This window comes from Mya arenaria, chromosome 13 (assembly GCF_026914265.1).
Source record: "Mya arenaria isolate MELC-2E11 chromosome 13, ASM2691426v1".
Taxonomy (NCBI): Eukaryota; Metazoa; Mollusca; class Bivalvia; order Myida; family Myidae; genus Mya; species Mya arenaria.
Genome location: NC_069134.1, coordinates 31,734,376 through 31,752,773, shown reverse-complemented (window position 1 = coordinate 31,752,773; position 18,398 = coordinate 31,734,376). Strand labels below are relative to the sequence as shown.

Here is an 18,398-nt window from a genome sequence, read left to right as displayed (position 1 = left end):
TTCTTTCAAAGTCCCGAACTTTATTCAGATTTTGAGGTATGTCGAATTCTTCAATCCACCGTTTGTATTTGTCCAGCTGTAATTTTATATTCGGATAGGTCAAATATCATCGGTAAATGTTATTTGAATGGGGTAGAATGGGGCAGAAAACATCGAGCTAATTTTTAAAGAAATGAACGAAGCTGTCTGTGTACAGGTTTTGACATATTAGAGATTCTATGTTGTCAACATTAAGTTGATTTCTATGAATAATAATAGAGCTCCCGGGCAAGGCCAATTTTGCCTTAAGACATGATTGCACCGAACTTGGTAGAAAAGGTCAAGCTAACGCATGTTATAAAAATTCTAAGTACTGTGCCTTTTTGGTACAAACAATAACCAGTCCGAGGTTTAATTCATTTTAATATTGATATAATTTAATCCACTTTAAAACGAACGAGCACTTGGAACAAGCTTGACTTGAACAAATGGGAATTTGTTGAATTCACCTGGCAGTTGACCGTTACGAGATACTATTAACTAAATATTTTGACCTTTTCTTCGATGTATGGTATATGTAAGTTAATGTGGTGACAATGCGTCACAAAGCGGTGCCAAACCGGACTCAATCATTACAAGTACTAAGGAATGTACCTATACTATAGGCTATAGTGGATTATGTGAACCATTTATATCATCAAAATGTCTTCAGATTTCAGAACATGATTTCACTATAGCCATAATAGGACTAATATAGCCATGATGTTGGTGAATCATGACGGCATGAACAATATTGATAGGTAGTCATCTACGGTCCTCGAGACATCAGATTCTAAGAAGACCATTTCATTATTCGTGTTCCTTTCCATTGCCATCACAAAGCAATGTAATACAGTGGGGGGTTTTTTAAATAACGAGAAAAAAAAAACATTGTTACGAAGGTTGGTTAAAACTGACCTACTAAAATTTGTATTTCCGTTTGTTCCAGAAATGATATGGTGTTAATGATCTCTTATTTAGTCTTAGAACATTACAAAGACAGACCCAGTGTTAACGTTTCAACACCTTTACTGTTTCCATAGCCATATCATTTACTACCGTTCTATTATTTGTACATGTTCTATCAAAATAATTCAAGGGTTTGCGACAGTTTGATTTAATCCTGACATTGCCAGGAGTATGCTTTAACTTCATGGAGTAATGGAAAACGCAAACACAGATGGGTCTGTATCTTTAAATTTTGAATAATCATGACATTTACATAAGGATGGAAAATGATATCAATAATTTGTACACAACTATCTTACAAACATGAACTTGATGTCAAATGATAATGTAAATGGTATATGTACAATGGTTAAAATACAAACATGATTATACAAAAATGACCGTCAATCTATAGCCACATGTACCAAGTCGAAGACTGTATAGATTGTTACAAACAAATAATATTGCCGATATCGATAGTTGTATATAACTCGAAACTAAACTCTAAACATTTTTCTGTCATGTGTGTCGTGTACAAATCAAATTGGAAACATATAGTTTTAAAAAAAATAGAATAAAAACATTGTTCTATATAGGAACATTATAGTGAAAGATTAGCCCCGTATAATTTATGCATTCCTCGTTTGCAAAGACCGTATGTTTGGCGTATCGGAGTCGGAAGATCTCGTGTTCGATCCAAGCTGGGAGCTTCGTCGATTATTAGTACTGTATATTACCAAGAAATGGTTCCTAGTCCTATATAATATAATTATTGCTACATAAAATACTACTGGGCCAGATAAACCAATACAATGTATTTAAAAAGCCTGTAACAACGACATCTCTATGATCGCTGTTTCATACTTGTATGTTTACAAATTCCTCTCTTCCGGTATATTACAATGACTTAGTTTATGTCTATTATTTGATACAACCAAAAAACTCGATCTTTGTAAAATTATAAGGCCTAATTATTTTAATATTTAGTATACACAGTTATTTTAATTCTGATAGAACATTCACTTAAAGGCCTAGTTTAACCCTTATATATATATATATATATATATATATATATATATATATAAAGAGAGAGAGAGAGAGAGAGAAATTTGGAGTGGCCGGGTAATACATGTGACCACGTAATACAAGTGGTTGTCAAACCTTTGACTGTATATATTAACCCCCTGAACACAAAACACATGGGATATGTTCTAAAAATAGAAACTAAATAGGCTTAGCCGATAAATTCCTCAGCCTTGTCAGATAATCTTTCTCCATCCGCAGCACTTACCTAGTATCGTATTATCCTGTTATTCTTTTTTATTTAAAAAACGATAAATCGCGTTTAAATTAACAAGTACGTTTTTTACAAAAAGGGAGACTACTGTCTTTCCCATTGCCATTTGCAGGCTATCCAATCAGTGTTAACATGTGCTAAACGTTCATAAAAACTGTTCAAATTAACTCAATACTTGAATTCCCACTGAAAATGCATTGTAACATTCCAATTTGAAACAGAACGCTTTTAAACCTGTATAAACGTGGAACAGTCACCAAACAATCATCTATTTATGTAACAAGTAATCCAAATATCACGGTCATGGTTCAACTTCATGATCACGAGTGTGTTTACAAATTTTCGCCACATTTTCAATGGATTTAATTCATTTTGATATTAAAGAATAAAGACTTTGATTTTCAGAACTGCACCATCAAAGTTATTGTTCATTTGAAATGTCATTCATCACAGAAATGAAATTTAATGTCGTTGAATTCTGCACATTTTTTTCAGCATTTTCGGGTCGGGTAAATGTACATGTGGGTTTTCTGGCCAATTTGCACTGAAAGTGTCATAAGCAGGCAGAGTGACGAAACTTTCATGGCGAGTGACTTTTGAGATCGGTCATTGGCGGACTGTTGATACAATTCTTGATTACTGATTGTGCCTTCCCTCTGACATTTCAGAATATATAAAAGTCCGTGTGCGCGGTCACATGATCAACTGACTGTAGATATAAACATCACGTAATCAATTATCCAAATAAAGCAAAATTTACATGGCACCCTGTTATAAGATTGTTTTGTATGCAAGTGACAGTATAATAATCAAATCGAAATAAAACAATAGAAAAACACAAACGTTTTTTTAAACCTTATTGATTTCAGCTAATGGGGCCCTTAACAAGAAATAAAATGCACACACTTATTTGTTAAATTTGACGTTATGTAAAACAAACAATATGTTTGTTGTGTGAACGTGTCAGTGAAACTGATGAATACAGGGGCAACTTGTTGCACACCTCTTGTTTAAATAATGTGACAGAATCATTCAATGAACTCAAGAAATACATGAAGAAACACTTGAAAGCAGTACGAAACATATTCATATCAACGAATTTGTTAAATACATTTAGTATGATTTATATTAACAAATCAATGAGCGTTTAAAAAAGATCATACTGGTGTACTCATTTGTAGTTTCAATGCTGTTAACTTAGTTTCTAATCTCTGTTTATCTTTGACCGCCGTCTGCAATCTTTCATTCATTTCCAACTCAGACGATTTCCACATGAGCAGTAATTCCTCTTTGCTGAATTTATCAACATTAAAACCAGTGCTAGTTTTTCCCCTTCGATTACCATGAATTGTTTGCCGTTTTCTAGGATGAAAAGTTCTAGAGTCCTTTGGCTTTGTGTCTGGAATTGATAACCTTCGCATGTGCTGATCCTTAAGTTGATCTGATGAATTCCTCCGTACGGTGTGTGATTCTGGTGCGAAACTGAGCTCTTTCCGTTTTGGTCTATATTCGTCAGAAAATAAATCCCCATTAGGAGTTTTTTTCTCCTTTGAATCACATTGTCGTATTTCTAATGGAACATCGTATAAATGTTCTCGTCCGCTTTTAGTTTCGGTCACTAACTCAATAGAATGACTAGGCTCGAGTTCAAACACAGGTGATGTGTAGGTATGAGCTTCTTGTGCATTATTCGACACAAAAGGTCCAAACTCCTCGGCATCATTGATGGTTGGAGGGTCATTAACTGCTGAACTCTCGCTTATCAGAGGGTCCTCTGAAGCGATTCCTGTTAAAATATCTTGCGAGTCTGATTGTTGAGCCGACCAATCAAATCCATCGTGGCTAACAGACCGGTGATTCAAGGAAGTGGATTCATCAAAGTCTTTCACTTTGGTTGGAAGAGTAAAATCTAAGAGATGTTCCTGGTTTTCTATCATGTTTTGTTTGCGAAATTCGCTGAGATCGACAGCCTGTGTTATATCTCGTAGTGAGATCTCCCGGATTTGTGGGGAAGGTGAGCAGGGAGTGGACTCGTCCCCGAATAGATTGTTGTCCTGCATCTCCTTCATCCTGAAATGAGCATATATCATGTTCACCATTTCATTTGGAACGTATTCATATATTAGGGAGTGTTTTCTTGTTTTTGAGAAGGAATTAATTTACATATCAGAAGCTACTGTGCAATACCGCACAAGGATATTGCACGGTAAGCTTGCTAATATGGTACAAAAGTGTTACTGCACCCACTAACTACCATGGTATATGAAAATAACGTAATTGACGCTTCGGTCGTGTGTATAATTTCAATAACTCGATATGTTGGTGCAGTAGGTATGACTTTAAAGGTATAATACAGTTTCTTGTAATTTTATGGAAATTAACACTATGAAACTAGACATTCTAGGAAACATTCCTCAATAAACATTGTTTGTGTTTGTTGTTGTTATTTTTTTCACTAAATATCACCCAACATTAACAGCAACAGAAACATGAAAAGTACATTAAACATTTGGTTAATGATTGCATTGCAGCGTACAGTATTTTGTTTAATCGTTCCGGCCCCAAATTTGCGAAACATATCCGGTATCATTTTTCAATTAGCTCAATGACATTCTAAAACTTTATTCTATCACCCAAAACATGTTTGTAATGATAATAAAATGATTTTCTTCAAAGGTTCTAAAGTCTTTCAGAGAAGACAAAAACTCAACTCATAGCAAAATAAATATAGTGAGCTCAGCCTGATCATGTTATAAGGAAATTACGATTGTTTGTGAAACTGGAGCCGGGCGATAGACAAGGAATGTGTATGTCGTTGTGGTATGCATTTAAACAATATCATTAAACTTTAAATATGCAAATAAATAGCAAATACTACCTCAAAAACGTCAGACATAGCAGTATTTAAAGCGATATATATATATGGTGATATATATTTATATTGGCAAGCGAGGGGAGGGAGGCTTATAGTTGGTGATTAGCATAGTCGAGTACATTGGGAAAAAATATTATCACATATCATATAATTGATACACTCTATTGGATATACATGAATACAATGGGATATAAGAGCGCATCTTTCAATTAATATATCGTTTCGAATTGATGACAATATGTTTATGGATATTTTTCATTTATTCAGCTCGTTCATAAAGCATTTTTGCTACGGATTGCAGACTAAATATTTCCAACAATACGAGTTTGTATAATTGAAAGACACGCACTTTTTAAAGGTACATGCATGTATATAAGAAGAAAAAATGCCTTTAACAAGGTAGTTTTGGTTTATGCGATCAGCGTTCGAAGATGACACTTTGCAGAAAATTACATATTTTTGGGTTATCAGTTATAAAACAAATTTAAAGACAACCTGAAATATAATAGTCATACATGTATTCACCGTACTGATGTTAATATTTGTTAAATATATGCACTTTACATCATCATTGCCATCAATATACTAATAAAACTAGAAGCGCCGCAATGCGACGAACCCAGGTTTTTGTTATGGGCAATCAGAAATTATAGCCAATTAATTTGTTGTATGAGCAAGTTCAATCTGCAGCTTCATATAAGGTATATTCACACTAAGATTCATCACTATCCATCAATTCTAACTAAGTTGTTGAGCAGAAACAATTTTTCTATTTTTAGGAACAGTGACCTTGACCCCACCTCCCAAGCTGGCTCTTCACATAAGCTACCTTCGCTCTAAGTTTCATCAATATCTATCAATGCTAACTAAAGTTATTGGGCAGAAACCATTTTTCTATTTTTAGCAGCAGTGACCTTGACCCCACCCCCCTCAAAAGAAATTCCAAGCTTGCTCTTCACATAAGCTACTAGTACCTACACACAAAATTTCGTAAATATCTATCAATCCTAACTAAAGTTATTGGGCAGAAACCATTTTTCTATTTTTAGTAACAGTGACCTTGACCTTAGCTCCACCCCCCTTAAAAGCAATCCCAAGCTAGCTCTGTACATAAGCTACCTACACACCAAGTTTTATCAATATCTATCAATGCTAACTAAAGTTTTTGGGCATACACCATTTTTAAATTTTCAGTAAGAGTGACCTTGACCTTAGCTCCACCCCCCTCAAAAGCAATCCCAAGCTAGCTCTGTACATAAGCAAACTACACACCAAGTTTTATCAATATCTATCAATGCTAACTAAAGTTATTGGGCGGACACCATTTTTAAATTATTAGTAACAGTGACCTTGACCTTCGCCCCACCACCCTCAAAAGCAATCCCAAGCTAGCTCTTTACATAAGCTACCCACACACCAAGTTTTATCAATATCTATCAATGCTAACTAAAGTTATTGGGCGGACACCATTTTTCTATTTTTAGTTATAGTGACCTTGACCTTAGCTCCACCCCACTCAAAAGCAATTCCAAGCTAGCTCTTCACATATGCTACCTACACACCAAGTTTTATCAATATCTGTCAATGCTAACTAAAGTTATTGGGCAGAAACCATTTTTCTATTTTAAGAAACAGTGACCTTGACCATTTTTCTATTTTAAGTAATAGTGACCTTGACCATAGCCCATCCCCACTCAAAAGCAATCCCAAGCTAGCTCTTCACATAAGCAACTTACACACCAAGTTTCGTCAATATCTATTATTATATTTTTCTATTTTTAGTAACAGTGACCTTAGCCCCCCCCCCCCCCCCTCAAACGCAATCCTAAGCTAGCTCTTTCCATAAGCTACCTACACACCAAGGTTCATCAATATCTATCAATGCTAACTAAAGAACAGAAACCAATGTTTGACGCCCGCCCGCCCGTCCGCCCGTCCGCCCGCCCAACGACAACCTCATTCTAATAACCCGGTTTTCGTTGAAAACCTGGTTAAAAATATAAGAAATGTTGCAAACCACTGCTGTACTTGTACGTGTAATTAATTTGCGAAATAACCGCCGTCTCAGGCTTCTCTCGTGAATTAGTAGGTACCATTCGTCACCTTAGTGCAATAACTCAATAATTTGGAAATAGAAGCAGATATTGAGGTATTGCACTAAGGTGACGCATTACCGTTTGCCTTGCGCGAGGCTTCTCATACCTATGTGAAAGATCACAATTTCTCCCACCTCAGATAAGTAGATCCAATAATTTAACCATGCTAGATATTCTTATCTTGCCCACGTGCGAAGATAAAATGCCCATATGGAAATCCTTTTAATGGTCACCATAATTACCTCCCTGTCGTCAGTAGCATCAAGGAAATTCTTGTCTTATGGTCATATTTAAAATGCTAATTAATTATTTCTCGCTTCAAATGTCACCATAAAACATTTTTCACGCACCATTCAAGAAATAATGCTTCATTCTCCTTAGAACTATTTAAAAATATCGATTTGACTATTAACATTAACTGGATTACTGCGCGCATATCCATGACAACCACGTGTTATCGCATATCCATACGCAATTATTTTCACTAAGCACAAAAGAGTTCCAGAAAAATACATTTTTACTTAATTTTGTTTAAATGAGGTGGGAGAAAAAGCATTTTCCATAGCCGCTCGTATAAGATAGGTTCATCCCGACCCTCGCGAAGGGTGCTTTGCGGAAACTCGGTAAACCTTATTTCCGCAAAACACCCTACGCTCGGGTCGGGATGAACCTATCTTACACTCTCAGCCATGGAAGATACTTATATGCTACTTTTTTCCTTGGTATTGACTTCCGGTTTGAAACTGGTACGGAGCGCAAATGGTCGGGGTGCGACACATAATAGTTCACACGTACACGTACTCGTGCAAGTAATGATTTGCAACCTCTCTATTGTCAGACTATTCACTTTGTTTCGTAACATGTGTCCTTAGAATACAAAATCGTGAACTAATTCAGTTTCAAAGTTTCTAGAAAAGAAAACACACGAGTTTTAGTGTTAGGAACTGTGTTATGTACTCTTAATGATCTAAGACAGGGTTTGCATCATAATATTTCTAGTTAATTAAAGTTGCTTTCATGGAAAACCTTCCGCCTTTTTTCAGCTTGAAAAATGACGATCGATGCTTGTGATCCAATTAAGGCAAGTAATGTTTACGAATGAGTTTAAATGGATAATTAGACCTTTCATAAACACACACGATTTCTTTCTTAAAAAGTTGATTTCAAATGTTAACCTATTTGGGTCTTTTGTTTACAGAATTAAAATTGTTGAAAAACAATGTATTTAACAAAAGTGTTTATTTTCTACAAAAGGTCATTGTTTAATTTCTACAAAAGGTCATTCGATTTCATTATTCTTATATTTTGTTAAAGGCCATGTACTTACTTGTTGCGTTGTGGACTGCTGATTAAATGGAAATCATAAACAAACAATGATGTGTGCCAGTGTTGTAATCAAATTAATTATAAAACGTTTTGGCTTAACCGTGAGGGGCGTTCAATATTAAGTGTACATCGCGACAGCAACATAACAGTATTTAGTACTGTAAGTTATAAAGTGAGGGTTTGATATATGCATGCACAAACAATAATCTGTTTTATAGAAATATTGTCAATTACAAAACAATATTTACAGTGTGGTGTGTTAAAATACATGGCATGTCTGAATACTGTTGATTGGAAATCAATAATATCAGTATGATTTTATTTTAGTATTTCAATAAATGCATGTATACTGTTTGTTAAGCTAAAAATGTATGTTAAAGACGTGCGATAATGTTAATTTAGTGGTAAAAGAAGGAAGTGTAATCACTTGAAATAAGATAGTGTTATGATTTAGTAATAAAGTGTCGTTACTGACAAAGCGGGCTTAACATACACTGCATAATGAATGCCCCTCGTTTAAAAATAACAACAAGCATGAAGTGGAACAATATCCGGTTAAAGAAGGATTTTGTGCATTTCCACAAGGGATGGTTAACGTGATCACAAAATGCATGGAAATCATGTATCACTAGGAATAAAATCAAAATGAAATTGGCACACAGATAAATGAACTCGTTTGCCAATAACTTTCTTAAACAAATTTAAATGTGCAGCGACTGAGCATGCGATGTATGTGTTAACACTAGGAATTCATTTGAGATACAAACGATATATTCTCAAAGCTGATTCTAGCCTTCTTTAATGCATGTCGTAAAATGTTACGGAAGTTATCTCGAACAAGAAACAATGCTAATTTGAGAATATTTGTTTGGGGTTTTAAAGTTAAAGAAATACAAAGAGATGGAGAACACATATCAGATAAAAAGTCTAAATGACAGAAAGAATATAATAAGTTGATATATAAAAAAGATATTTTTATGGAAATAAAACTTTCAACACTTGAAATATATTCATACCATTTCGCCTTTTCAATGATGTCGAAGAAGTTTCTATTAAGGCGCTTCCGCTTTGCTGCATCAGCCATTTTATTTGTCTGCAAATAAAACAGTAATAGAATAAACACCATTTTCTATCGTACTCATGTGTTCATTTCCCAAACGTTCGATAGGAGATTCGAGTTAATTACCATTATAACTATTATGAGCCATGCAGGTGCCTCTAATGGATAATAAACATGGCAGTCAAGCGTGATCTTGTCTTTGATACAATTACCAAATGTTTATTTGGTGAAAAAAAAAGATACGACGAACTGCAGCCAATTAAATCAACATTACACAACTGTTTTGTATGTTGTCGTTATGTTTTCTCTAACCTGTTATGCTCATTTAAAAGATTGGATAATACTTACGATATGATACACTTAAACACATCTATAAACAGATCGAAAATAAATAATTCAGCCCATTTTTCTACATTTTGTTGCAGGTTTTCTAAAACAAATATCAGAATCAAACACCTTTTAAGATAATCTAAAAATTTAAAATGATTTCAAAACATTTCACTATTCTAATCAACGTCAATGTCAACGGCAGTGCACATAACATTCACGTAGCAGCATGATTGTAGCACAGACCGAAATGAATGATCAGTTTAGTTGTAAGGTGAAATTATAAAGACACTCAAATTTATGGTCATTGTTTTGAAGTTTGTCTAATACATACAGAAAATACATAAAGATAATGAGTTAAATAAAAGTCTGGAACTCTGTTTTTGCCTTTCTTAGTGCATTTCGTGTATTGTTCGTACGAGAAATATACTCTTGACTGTGTGAACTATACTTTTTTAACAATATATTAAACAAATAAAACTTTTTCGCACATTGGTACAAACCTTGATGGTATTTTTCTGGAAGAGCTTGATAAAGTCCTTGCTCTTCCAGATACCCAGCATCTCCCGGACCGTCTCGTGCGCGGGAACCAGCTCAGCGCTATTGATCGATCTGTGCAGCCGCTGTAAGAAAATACCAGAGTGGTGAGAACAAGATTTTCTAAATTGTTATACTTCGCATGCTCTCGTATGAATGAGAGACAGTAACGTAGTATTTGCCCCATAAAAACAACTGATTGTGTTCCATACCTGATCATTACAATGGTCAAGGCAAAACACTGATTAAATTCTCCTCATAATTTGAAGACATTATTCTGATTGCTCAGTTATATGTCTGTGCTCCCAATACATTGGTCATAGGAACTAACGGGTTGTTGATCATTTTGCACTAACACTTACAATATGTGATAATACAGTTCGGTATAGAGTATTGGTGTGTCCCACATGTACAGATGTGCACATTCGAAGTACTGATTTTATTTTTACTTACAGAGAATCCCTCTGATGACTGTTACTTTTGTTTATTCTCTTAATGCTTATACACACAGGCAAACTCGTGTGATCACGAATAACCAGTTAGAAAACCTTTTATTGATATTGTAACTTGTTGATAATTTCACATTAATCTATAAACGCTAATAATGGCAAATCTTTGTTAAAACTTTTTAAAGTCTGACTTGAGTTCGTGAGTTCAGAATGTGTTCTAATGGTATGACAAACTGCAACCCCATATCGAAATCTCTGAGTACTGTGAGTGAGCCCCCCCCCCCCTCTTTTTTCTCCTCCACCTCCTTTCCTCATTTCTCTCATAACTATCACCCCCCCCTCCCCCGCTACCCTAACCTCCGTGTATTTTGTAAGATATTTTTTATAAATATAGCATCTGACCACCATAACATGGCGTAATACTCATATTGTACCAGTTAATTTTGGATATTTCTATTCCTTCGTACCAGCAGTAGTGTATCAAACAATTCCTGAATATATTTTGATTATTTGTACTCACCATACCTCTATCAATGAAAACAGAAGAGAGACTTAGTAAAACCAATTATGGTTAACTCTCAATTCTGTAATTTTCTCAATGTTCATGCGTTTCTTTCACTCCATATATTGTATCTATGCAGTTCTGTATTTTCAAATGCTTATTTACTGTGTTCAATATTTTCTGTAATAAATGCTGGTTAAACCAACCCCATATCGAAAGATGTTATATAGGGGTACAATTTAAATTTGTTCCGCGTCTATAGATCAGCTAGCTGTCTTTTTAAAACATAACCTTTACAAACAGGCACTATAAAGTCCTTCATGGTCTACATCTTTTTTCTATACACAACATATCAATGGGTCCTTTTACAGTTTCATAATCAATAACGGTATCCGACCCACCAATAGGTGAATTTGAAAAGCCATATAACCCAAATAATGTTGGTATCGTTTTTAACGATTCGAGTGCAGAAATTTGTTACCTAAAAAATTAATAAAAATTGCAAAATATTTCATTTACATCTGATTTCAGTTGAAGATGCACTCTTACTCCCAAATTAAATTTACCACAACTAATACAACCGGTTTGATACACCAAAATATATGAATAAATGTCGAATACAATGGTTCTTATGAAGGATACTGAGTTTAATTTGAAAGAAACGTGCAGAAAACATAGTAACTCTACCTTATGAGACTATAGTAGATCACAGTAAATCTTTTAGCATTCACCAATCATTTAATATAATTTAATACCGTTTCAGCTGTTAAATACACGGTTACAATATTGTTATCAGTATGTAATATTTTCCATAAATTCATTATTTAGTGAGTAGTTAAAGGTTTGTCACTCAAAATGTATCTTTGTTTTTACATGTGTATGTATTGATTGTGATTTTGAATAAGTGTTTCACTTTAAATAAGGAGCAGAGAAACAACGGGTATTAACGTGTCTATAATGTATGATTTACTTTCGTCATTTGTCCATATATGTAATCAGTTTGCAAATACTTTCAGATACTTCCAAAATTGTATATTTGTTGTTTTTGGAGTTTTTTGCTGTTGTTTTATGTTTCTTGTTTGTGATTTTTTTTTGTTTTTGTGTTATATGTCTTTGGCGTTACTTTGTGCCATTAAACGGGGTTTATGTTTAAATGTTTGGCTACTGAGCTTGTTTTTTGTAGTTTTTCATATTAATATTGGGTCAAAAGGCATCAAAACTGAACATTAGGGGTAATGGAGCTATCAGAAAACTAGCTAAATTGTGGATCGGATGAATTAAGATTTTATAAAAGTGCAATTGCCAAACTATTGAAATGTTTTATCTTCAGAGTTAAAGTGCAACGTGCAATTTTGATCAATAAAATTACAGTGTCATAACCATATTTGCGTCACACATTAAGGTTTCCCGGTATTAAAGAAGCACATTGACTGGTTACAAGTTAATTAACAAATGTCAGAATTGTTTTCTCGTTTTCTGATTTTAAATTCTCTGTAAAGCGAAATTAATGTCAACCCATGTTTTCAAGTTGTGTGTACATTCAACAAGTCAAGTAATTGTCAGAGACGTTTCATCCAAAACAAGATTTATTTTTTCCAAATACTCCTCTAATATTGATCTAATACGAATAAATTGCTTGGACCCATGATTGAATTTTCGGCAAAATCAAGTTTTGTTGGTCCCGGTCTTATTTACCACTGTCGAGCTTTGTTTGTGTTAGCTTATTCTGAATGGAAATCAATGAGAAAATGCGCTAATCAGACCATCTTTTGTCGAAGAAATCCGCGCTTTCAATGTTGAGGCAAGTTTCACCATACTGACCAATTCGGAGACATTAAATGGCATGAGGGGTTTTAGATATCTTATTTCTCGTAGGGGATGAATGAGATGAGTATGCATTGTTATGAAAAGAAAGTATAAAAGTCAAAATTATTCTCGTTTAACTACTAATATCTACATTATATGGATTCCCAAAAGAATAATAAATATATCTGAAAATCAGTTTTCAAAGAAACTGAAAAAATAAAGGGAACACATGACACTACAGTAATAGTTCTATAAAATGTACAAAATTAACTTGTAATTATTCCTTATATCAAATTATTTAACTGCTTAATTAAAATATTTTTAGTATTTGATATCTCTTAACACCTTCTGCATTCTTTATAATTAAACCTTTCAAATTGATTATTGAAATCAAAAAACTGTTTAAAAATCACAAAATAATCGCAGTACCAATGTATAATCAAAGTTTTGATAAACTATTTCATATTTTTATTAGTTCACCTTACCTGACTGAAAAACATGACATGGACACTTTTCCAGAGACTTTGGCCCGGTTTCCGTCTTAATTTTGGAACACACCATTTGAATATTGCATGTTCTAAAAATAGAACACATATTCCGACAACGATTCCCACACAGAGCATGACGAAACTTCCCGCGTGATGTTGTTCTTCTAATTGGGAATCTTCTGACTTTATCCTTTGTTTGTAGCACCGTGAGTCAGCAAAATGGACATCAATAAGATCTTCAATGTAGCCGCTTTCGTGGTACTCATTTATCATCTTTGATAATGGAGTCTGGTATACAAAAATAATAAACAGATAACCGTATTGAATCTAGTAATATCTTAAATATGTTCAATACGAATTCTTACAGGTTACGAATTTTCCAAAAGACAATTTCTTGGTGTTAAAAACTGACCATGATACATTTGAATGACATATATACAAATGACACTTCAATTACAAATAAGAAGACGAACACAAAGTAACGAACAAGGTAAAGATTGGTTTAATTTTTGGGTTTCAACCTTCATATTGAGGTCACATTATTGGAAAGAGTACTGAAATCAATAAGGATAACGTCTTGCCATCAGCTTTGAGTTTATACTAGCAACAAATATGAGTACAATGTGATCTCTGCGTACTGGTTTCAGATGCAATTGTTTTAGTGATAAATGGTCTTCAAGTCGTTAAAAGTTAATCATTGAAGCAACAGGGAAAAGTGAAGTAACAATATTCTGTTTTAAAGCGCAGTGATTAAATAGGCACAATAAAGGTTGGCATTTTTAACTCATTTGACTTAAATGATCAAAACGAAAAAAAAAAATGATTTGTGTTCAGATAAAATACATTGATCTTTAAAAATGTGTTTTATATAATTAATAGCTACGTGGCTAAAACTAAAAAAGTTAAAGCTAAAGTTCCCAGTTAAAAAGACGCCAAAATATCGCTAATATATTGTATCTGTATACAAATTATATGAGTGTTTTATCATTAAAGACGAATGATTAAAACATAATAATGCATTTAAAAAAATAAACAAATACTTCTTTGCATTAGCCTATGTTGTTGCCCTTTTACAGCCAATTAAACACCAACAATGAGACACAGAGACGCAAGATAACATACATTGTACAACTTTAAACACAAAGTTGGGGTAACGGTGTGGCATTTTCAGAAATACCTAAGTGAAAACTCACTGGGAGTTAAACGAGCTTATGGGCATCAAACCTCCTAAAATGTACTCGAGGTTAAGTTGTTCTTTCCTTGTTTTGCAAGTTAAATGTGTAATATGAATATCACAAAAACGCGTTCCTAAAATCTGGTAAATAAATTGTCCAAATATGAACCATTATATATGAATAGACAAACAGAAGAAACATATATTTTACCCTAATAAAACCAAGAAAAATGTACAAACTAGACAAGAGATAAACAATTGACAAACGACCAAGACGTCAAAACATGAATCCGGTAATTTTTCAGAACCATCTCAATATACATTGCTTAGGGGTTTGATTGATGAGATGAATGCTTTGTCAAATCGTGTTACTCTCAATACTGTATGATTTTCTTCAGCAATGAGATAATCAACAGAAATGGTCAGCTAGAGAACGCTTGCTTATTGAATTAAACATGAATATTGGAAATAACCGCTTGAGATGTATCTAAATATGACAAATACCAAAATTAAGCTATCACAGCCATGTACAACGATACTTCTATGGTAGCTTAGGGATTCGTTCTGAAGATGTTGCTATTCGCCTCATGTAAACCCAGGAAGTAAAAGCTCCTTGTTTGATTGAAAGTCTACATCAAAGGATGAAGGCAAAACAGTTTTATGTAACGTCTTAAGAATAAGCACTTAGAATAGTTTTGCTTTTAGCTATGTGTGTTTCTCCTAGCTTCGAAGAATGAATATTACTTCGTCATGCCCCGTGGCGCACTTCGATGGTTCCGACATATATCTAATGAGATTGTCTACTTTTTTTCTTACTAACTGATCTGTTCCTACCGCATTGTATTTGGATGTTATTGAATTGGTTTTAGCATGTTGTACTAAATAAGGAGAGAAATATCATCAAGATGAACTATTAAATCAATTTCTAATGAAACAAGTCCGTACTTTCATAGCATCGTGTACGGCAAAAAGTGGTTTAATTTAGAAACAAAAACATTTTTATTTAAACGAAATGTAAAAATTGAGAACAATTAGAGTGAACTATTTGATATGCATACGTTTTTAACATAAATGTGTATTTTAAGTCCAGTCATTGAAATTAATAAGTTGGATACTACAACTTAAGTTAAGAACTTAAGATGTAACTTACATCGACTTCGATTGTTTATTAACGGCAACTCTAATTGCAGCAATGTTAGCATGCATCAACCCAAACGGTCGTATTCTTTTTAGAATTATTATATAATATACAAAAAGTCCCAGAGGAGACTGTAAACGAAGTACTTGGCCATTTTCAACGTCGCTGTTTACCTTTAATGGTGATCCCTTTGGCAGCCCGATCCCGTACCCATCCTCCCCAAATGTTTGAGTAAGCAGCCTTAGCTTACAATCTGGATCTAGCTTGGCCCGGGCGTAGTCCAGAATCGGATAATCTCCTAAATAAGCGTCCAACTCGCCCTTGCTATTGATAAAGACAATGTACATAAATATAAATATATATAATTTCTAATATATTGTTTCAATAAATATTGTTTATAACATAAATAAAATACAATCAATTTTTCTTTCCTAAAATGTACATATTGTAGCATATGGTAACTATAAATGCATTTGTGAGATTAGTAATTGACTCAGTTTCGAAGAGATCGTTAAGAATATGTTAGTGGATATGAATGGTAGAAGTAAAAATCAAGGCTTTTAACCTATGGTCAAAGCACAACAGTTTGTTTAACGACACAAGGCTGTGAGCATACCTCGACAATTTGACAGGACGGAAGTCCAAAGTTATAACAATAATTCTTAGAAATTGAGTGCACTTTAAATGAACAGGGAACTATTTTACTAAATCGCTATTTCAAAAAAAAACAATGTACAGTTGTTAGCAGATACGTAGGTCACATATTGCTTCCAGGTCCTCAACATGTGAAGGGTATCCCTAATGATGTTGTTGAACTAAATCTGAACTCTTTGATTTGCTATGTATTTAGCACGCAGCTTTGAACGTTCTTCATCTGTACTGTCACAAAAGTCATTATAAAATCATTAAGATGATTATTTTAATTTAAGTAGTCATATGAAGCACCATGTTACACGACCTTATTACAGCGAATAAAAAGGAATTCAACGTTAACACAAATGAGAACATGTCCTGCTCGATGTCAAGGTAAAATGGTCATAACTGAGTATATAAGCAGTGCTTACTCTAATCATAATGTAAACGAAGTAAAGTTGGAAGTTAAGAGTTCTATACTTTGTAATTACGAGTGACAAGTTATACTCTGTTTCCTGCGTTGTATGTATGTTAAACATATTCTTTACAGACTTTGCAAACACTTCGATACAAATACATTCACGAATGGCTACGATACACGCGTGTATGCAAATTCATTTTATAACTGTAAATCAAGGCATAAAAAGAAAAAGCACCCACAGCCTAAAACTGTTAAAGTGAATTATTTAATTGTATTATTGGAAATTAAAATTAATTGAATCAACCAGAATGTACCAGACTAAACTATTGTATTGTATATATCAATTAACATTTGTAAACCAGAGCTTTTTCACACCTGATGAATACCCCAGACATCTACTGGACACAGAAATGTTTAAATGTCGTGTTTTGAAAAGAAAATCAAGTAAGCAATTGTAAAACTAACATTACAGCGAGATTTTATGTAAAGATGCAACACTTTTATGGGTGAATGCTATATACGAAGTTCGTCAAGGGCTGTAACTATTGTTGAGTAAAATTTCGAACGAATTTAAGGTACACAGTTGCCTATTCGGACTTGCATTCCTACAATATTACACGAGTGCAGGTGCTTTCGGAGTAAAATGCGACACGATATGTTTCAGACAATTTGTAATTAAGTCTAGAGCAAAATGTTTTTAAGAAGAAATGAAATTATGAATATTCATATGTGTATAACACACCATTGTGACACACATTTCTTTGAAGATTATGAATTAATGTTTTATATTTTCATCTTTATACATCACAATAATTTACAGTCCATTTGCCACGTCGCTAACAATGACTTTTGGTGATATACGTTAAAGCGCTACCTGCAAAGCAGCGATGCATATTTAATTGATGCGTCGGACGTAAATCCTTTATAACCTCTAGTTATACCTTTCTTTGGTATAATGATAGTTTAATATGCACTATAGGAAAACGATTCCGACACTGCTGATACGGTATTTTTATTTTAAATGATCACAGCATCAATGAAATTATACCATGTTTAAAAGAAATATTCAAAATGTTTTCTTTACGTTCCAATTTATATTTATTCACGGCGCCTAAAAGCCGGAGATTCCTTCTTTCCAAGAAATCACACGAAAGCCAAGTTTGGATATTTGCTTTTAATATGTTTTGGATATTGAAAGTGTTTTCCGGTCCGACGCAGTCAGGCTACCACTTTAAGTAAGCAAAATTTACCGCTTTAGTGTTACTTACTGTGTGTGTTTACTGGCCCAAACGATCAACGTGAA

The 18,398-nt window shown here is 33.8% G+C and overlaps 1 protein-coding gene across 1 annotated transcript in view; it reads right to left on the bottom strand.

Moving 5' to 3' along the window:
- Positions 1-3,420: 3,420 nt before the first annotated feature.
- Positions 3,421-18,398, bottom strand: part of LOC128215198 (glutamate receptor ionotropic, NMDA 3A-like) — a 74,878-nt gene continuing 59,900 nt past the window's right edge. Inside the window, exons 5-9 of the mRNA XM_052921906.1 lie at positions 16,215-16,365; positions 13,727-14,017; positions 10,451-10,570; positions 9,577-9,653; positions 3,421-4,333 (exon numbers count right to left, since the gene is read on the bottom strand). Coding sequence (XP_052777866.1) covers positions 3,421-4,333; positions 9,577-9,653; positions 10,451-10,570; positions 13,727-14,017; positions 16,215-16,365 — 1,552 coding nt within the window. The remainder of the gene's footprint in view (positions 4,334-9,576; positions 9,654-10,450; positions 10,571-13,726; positions 14,018-16,214; positions 16,366-18,398) is intronic.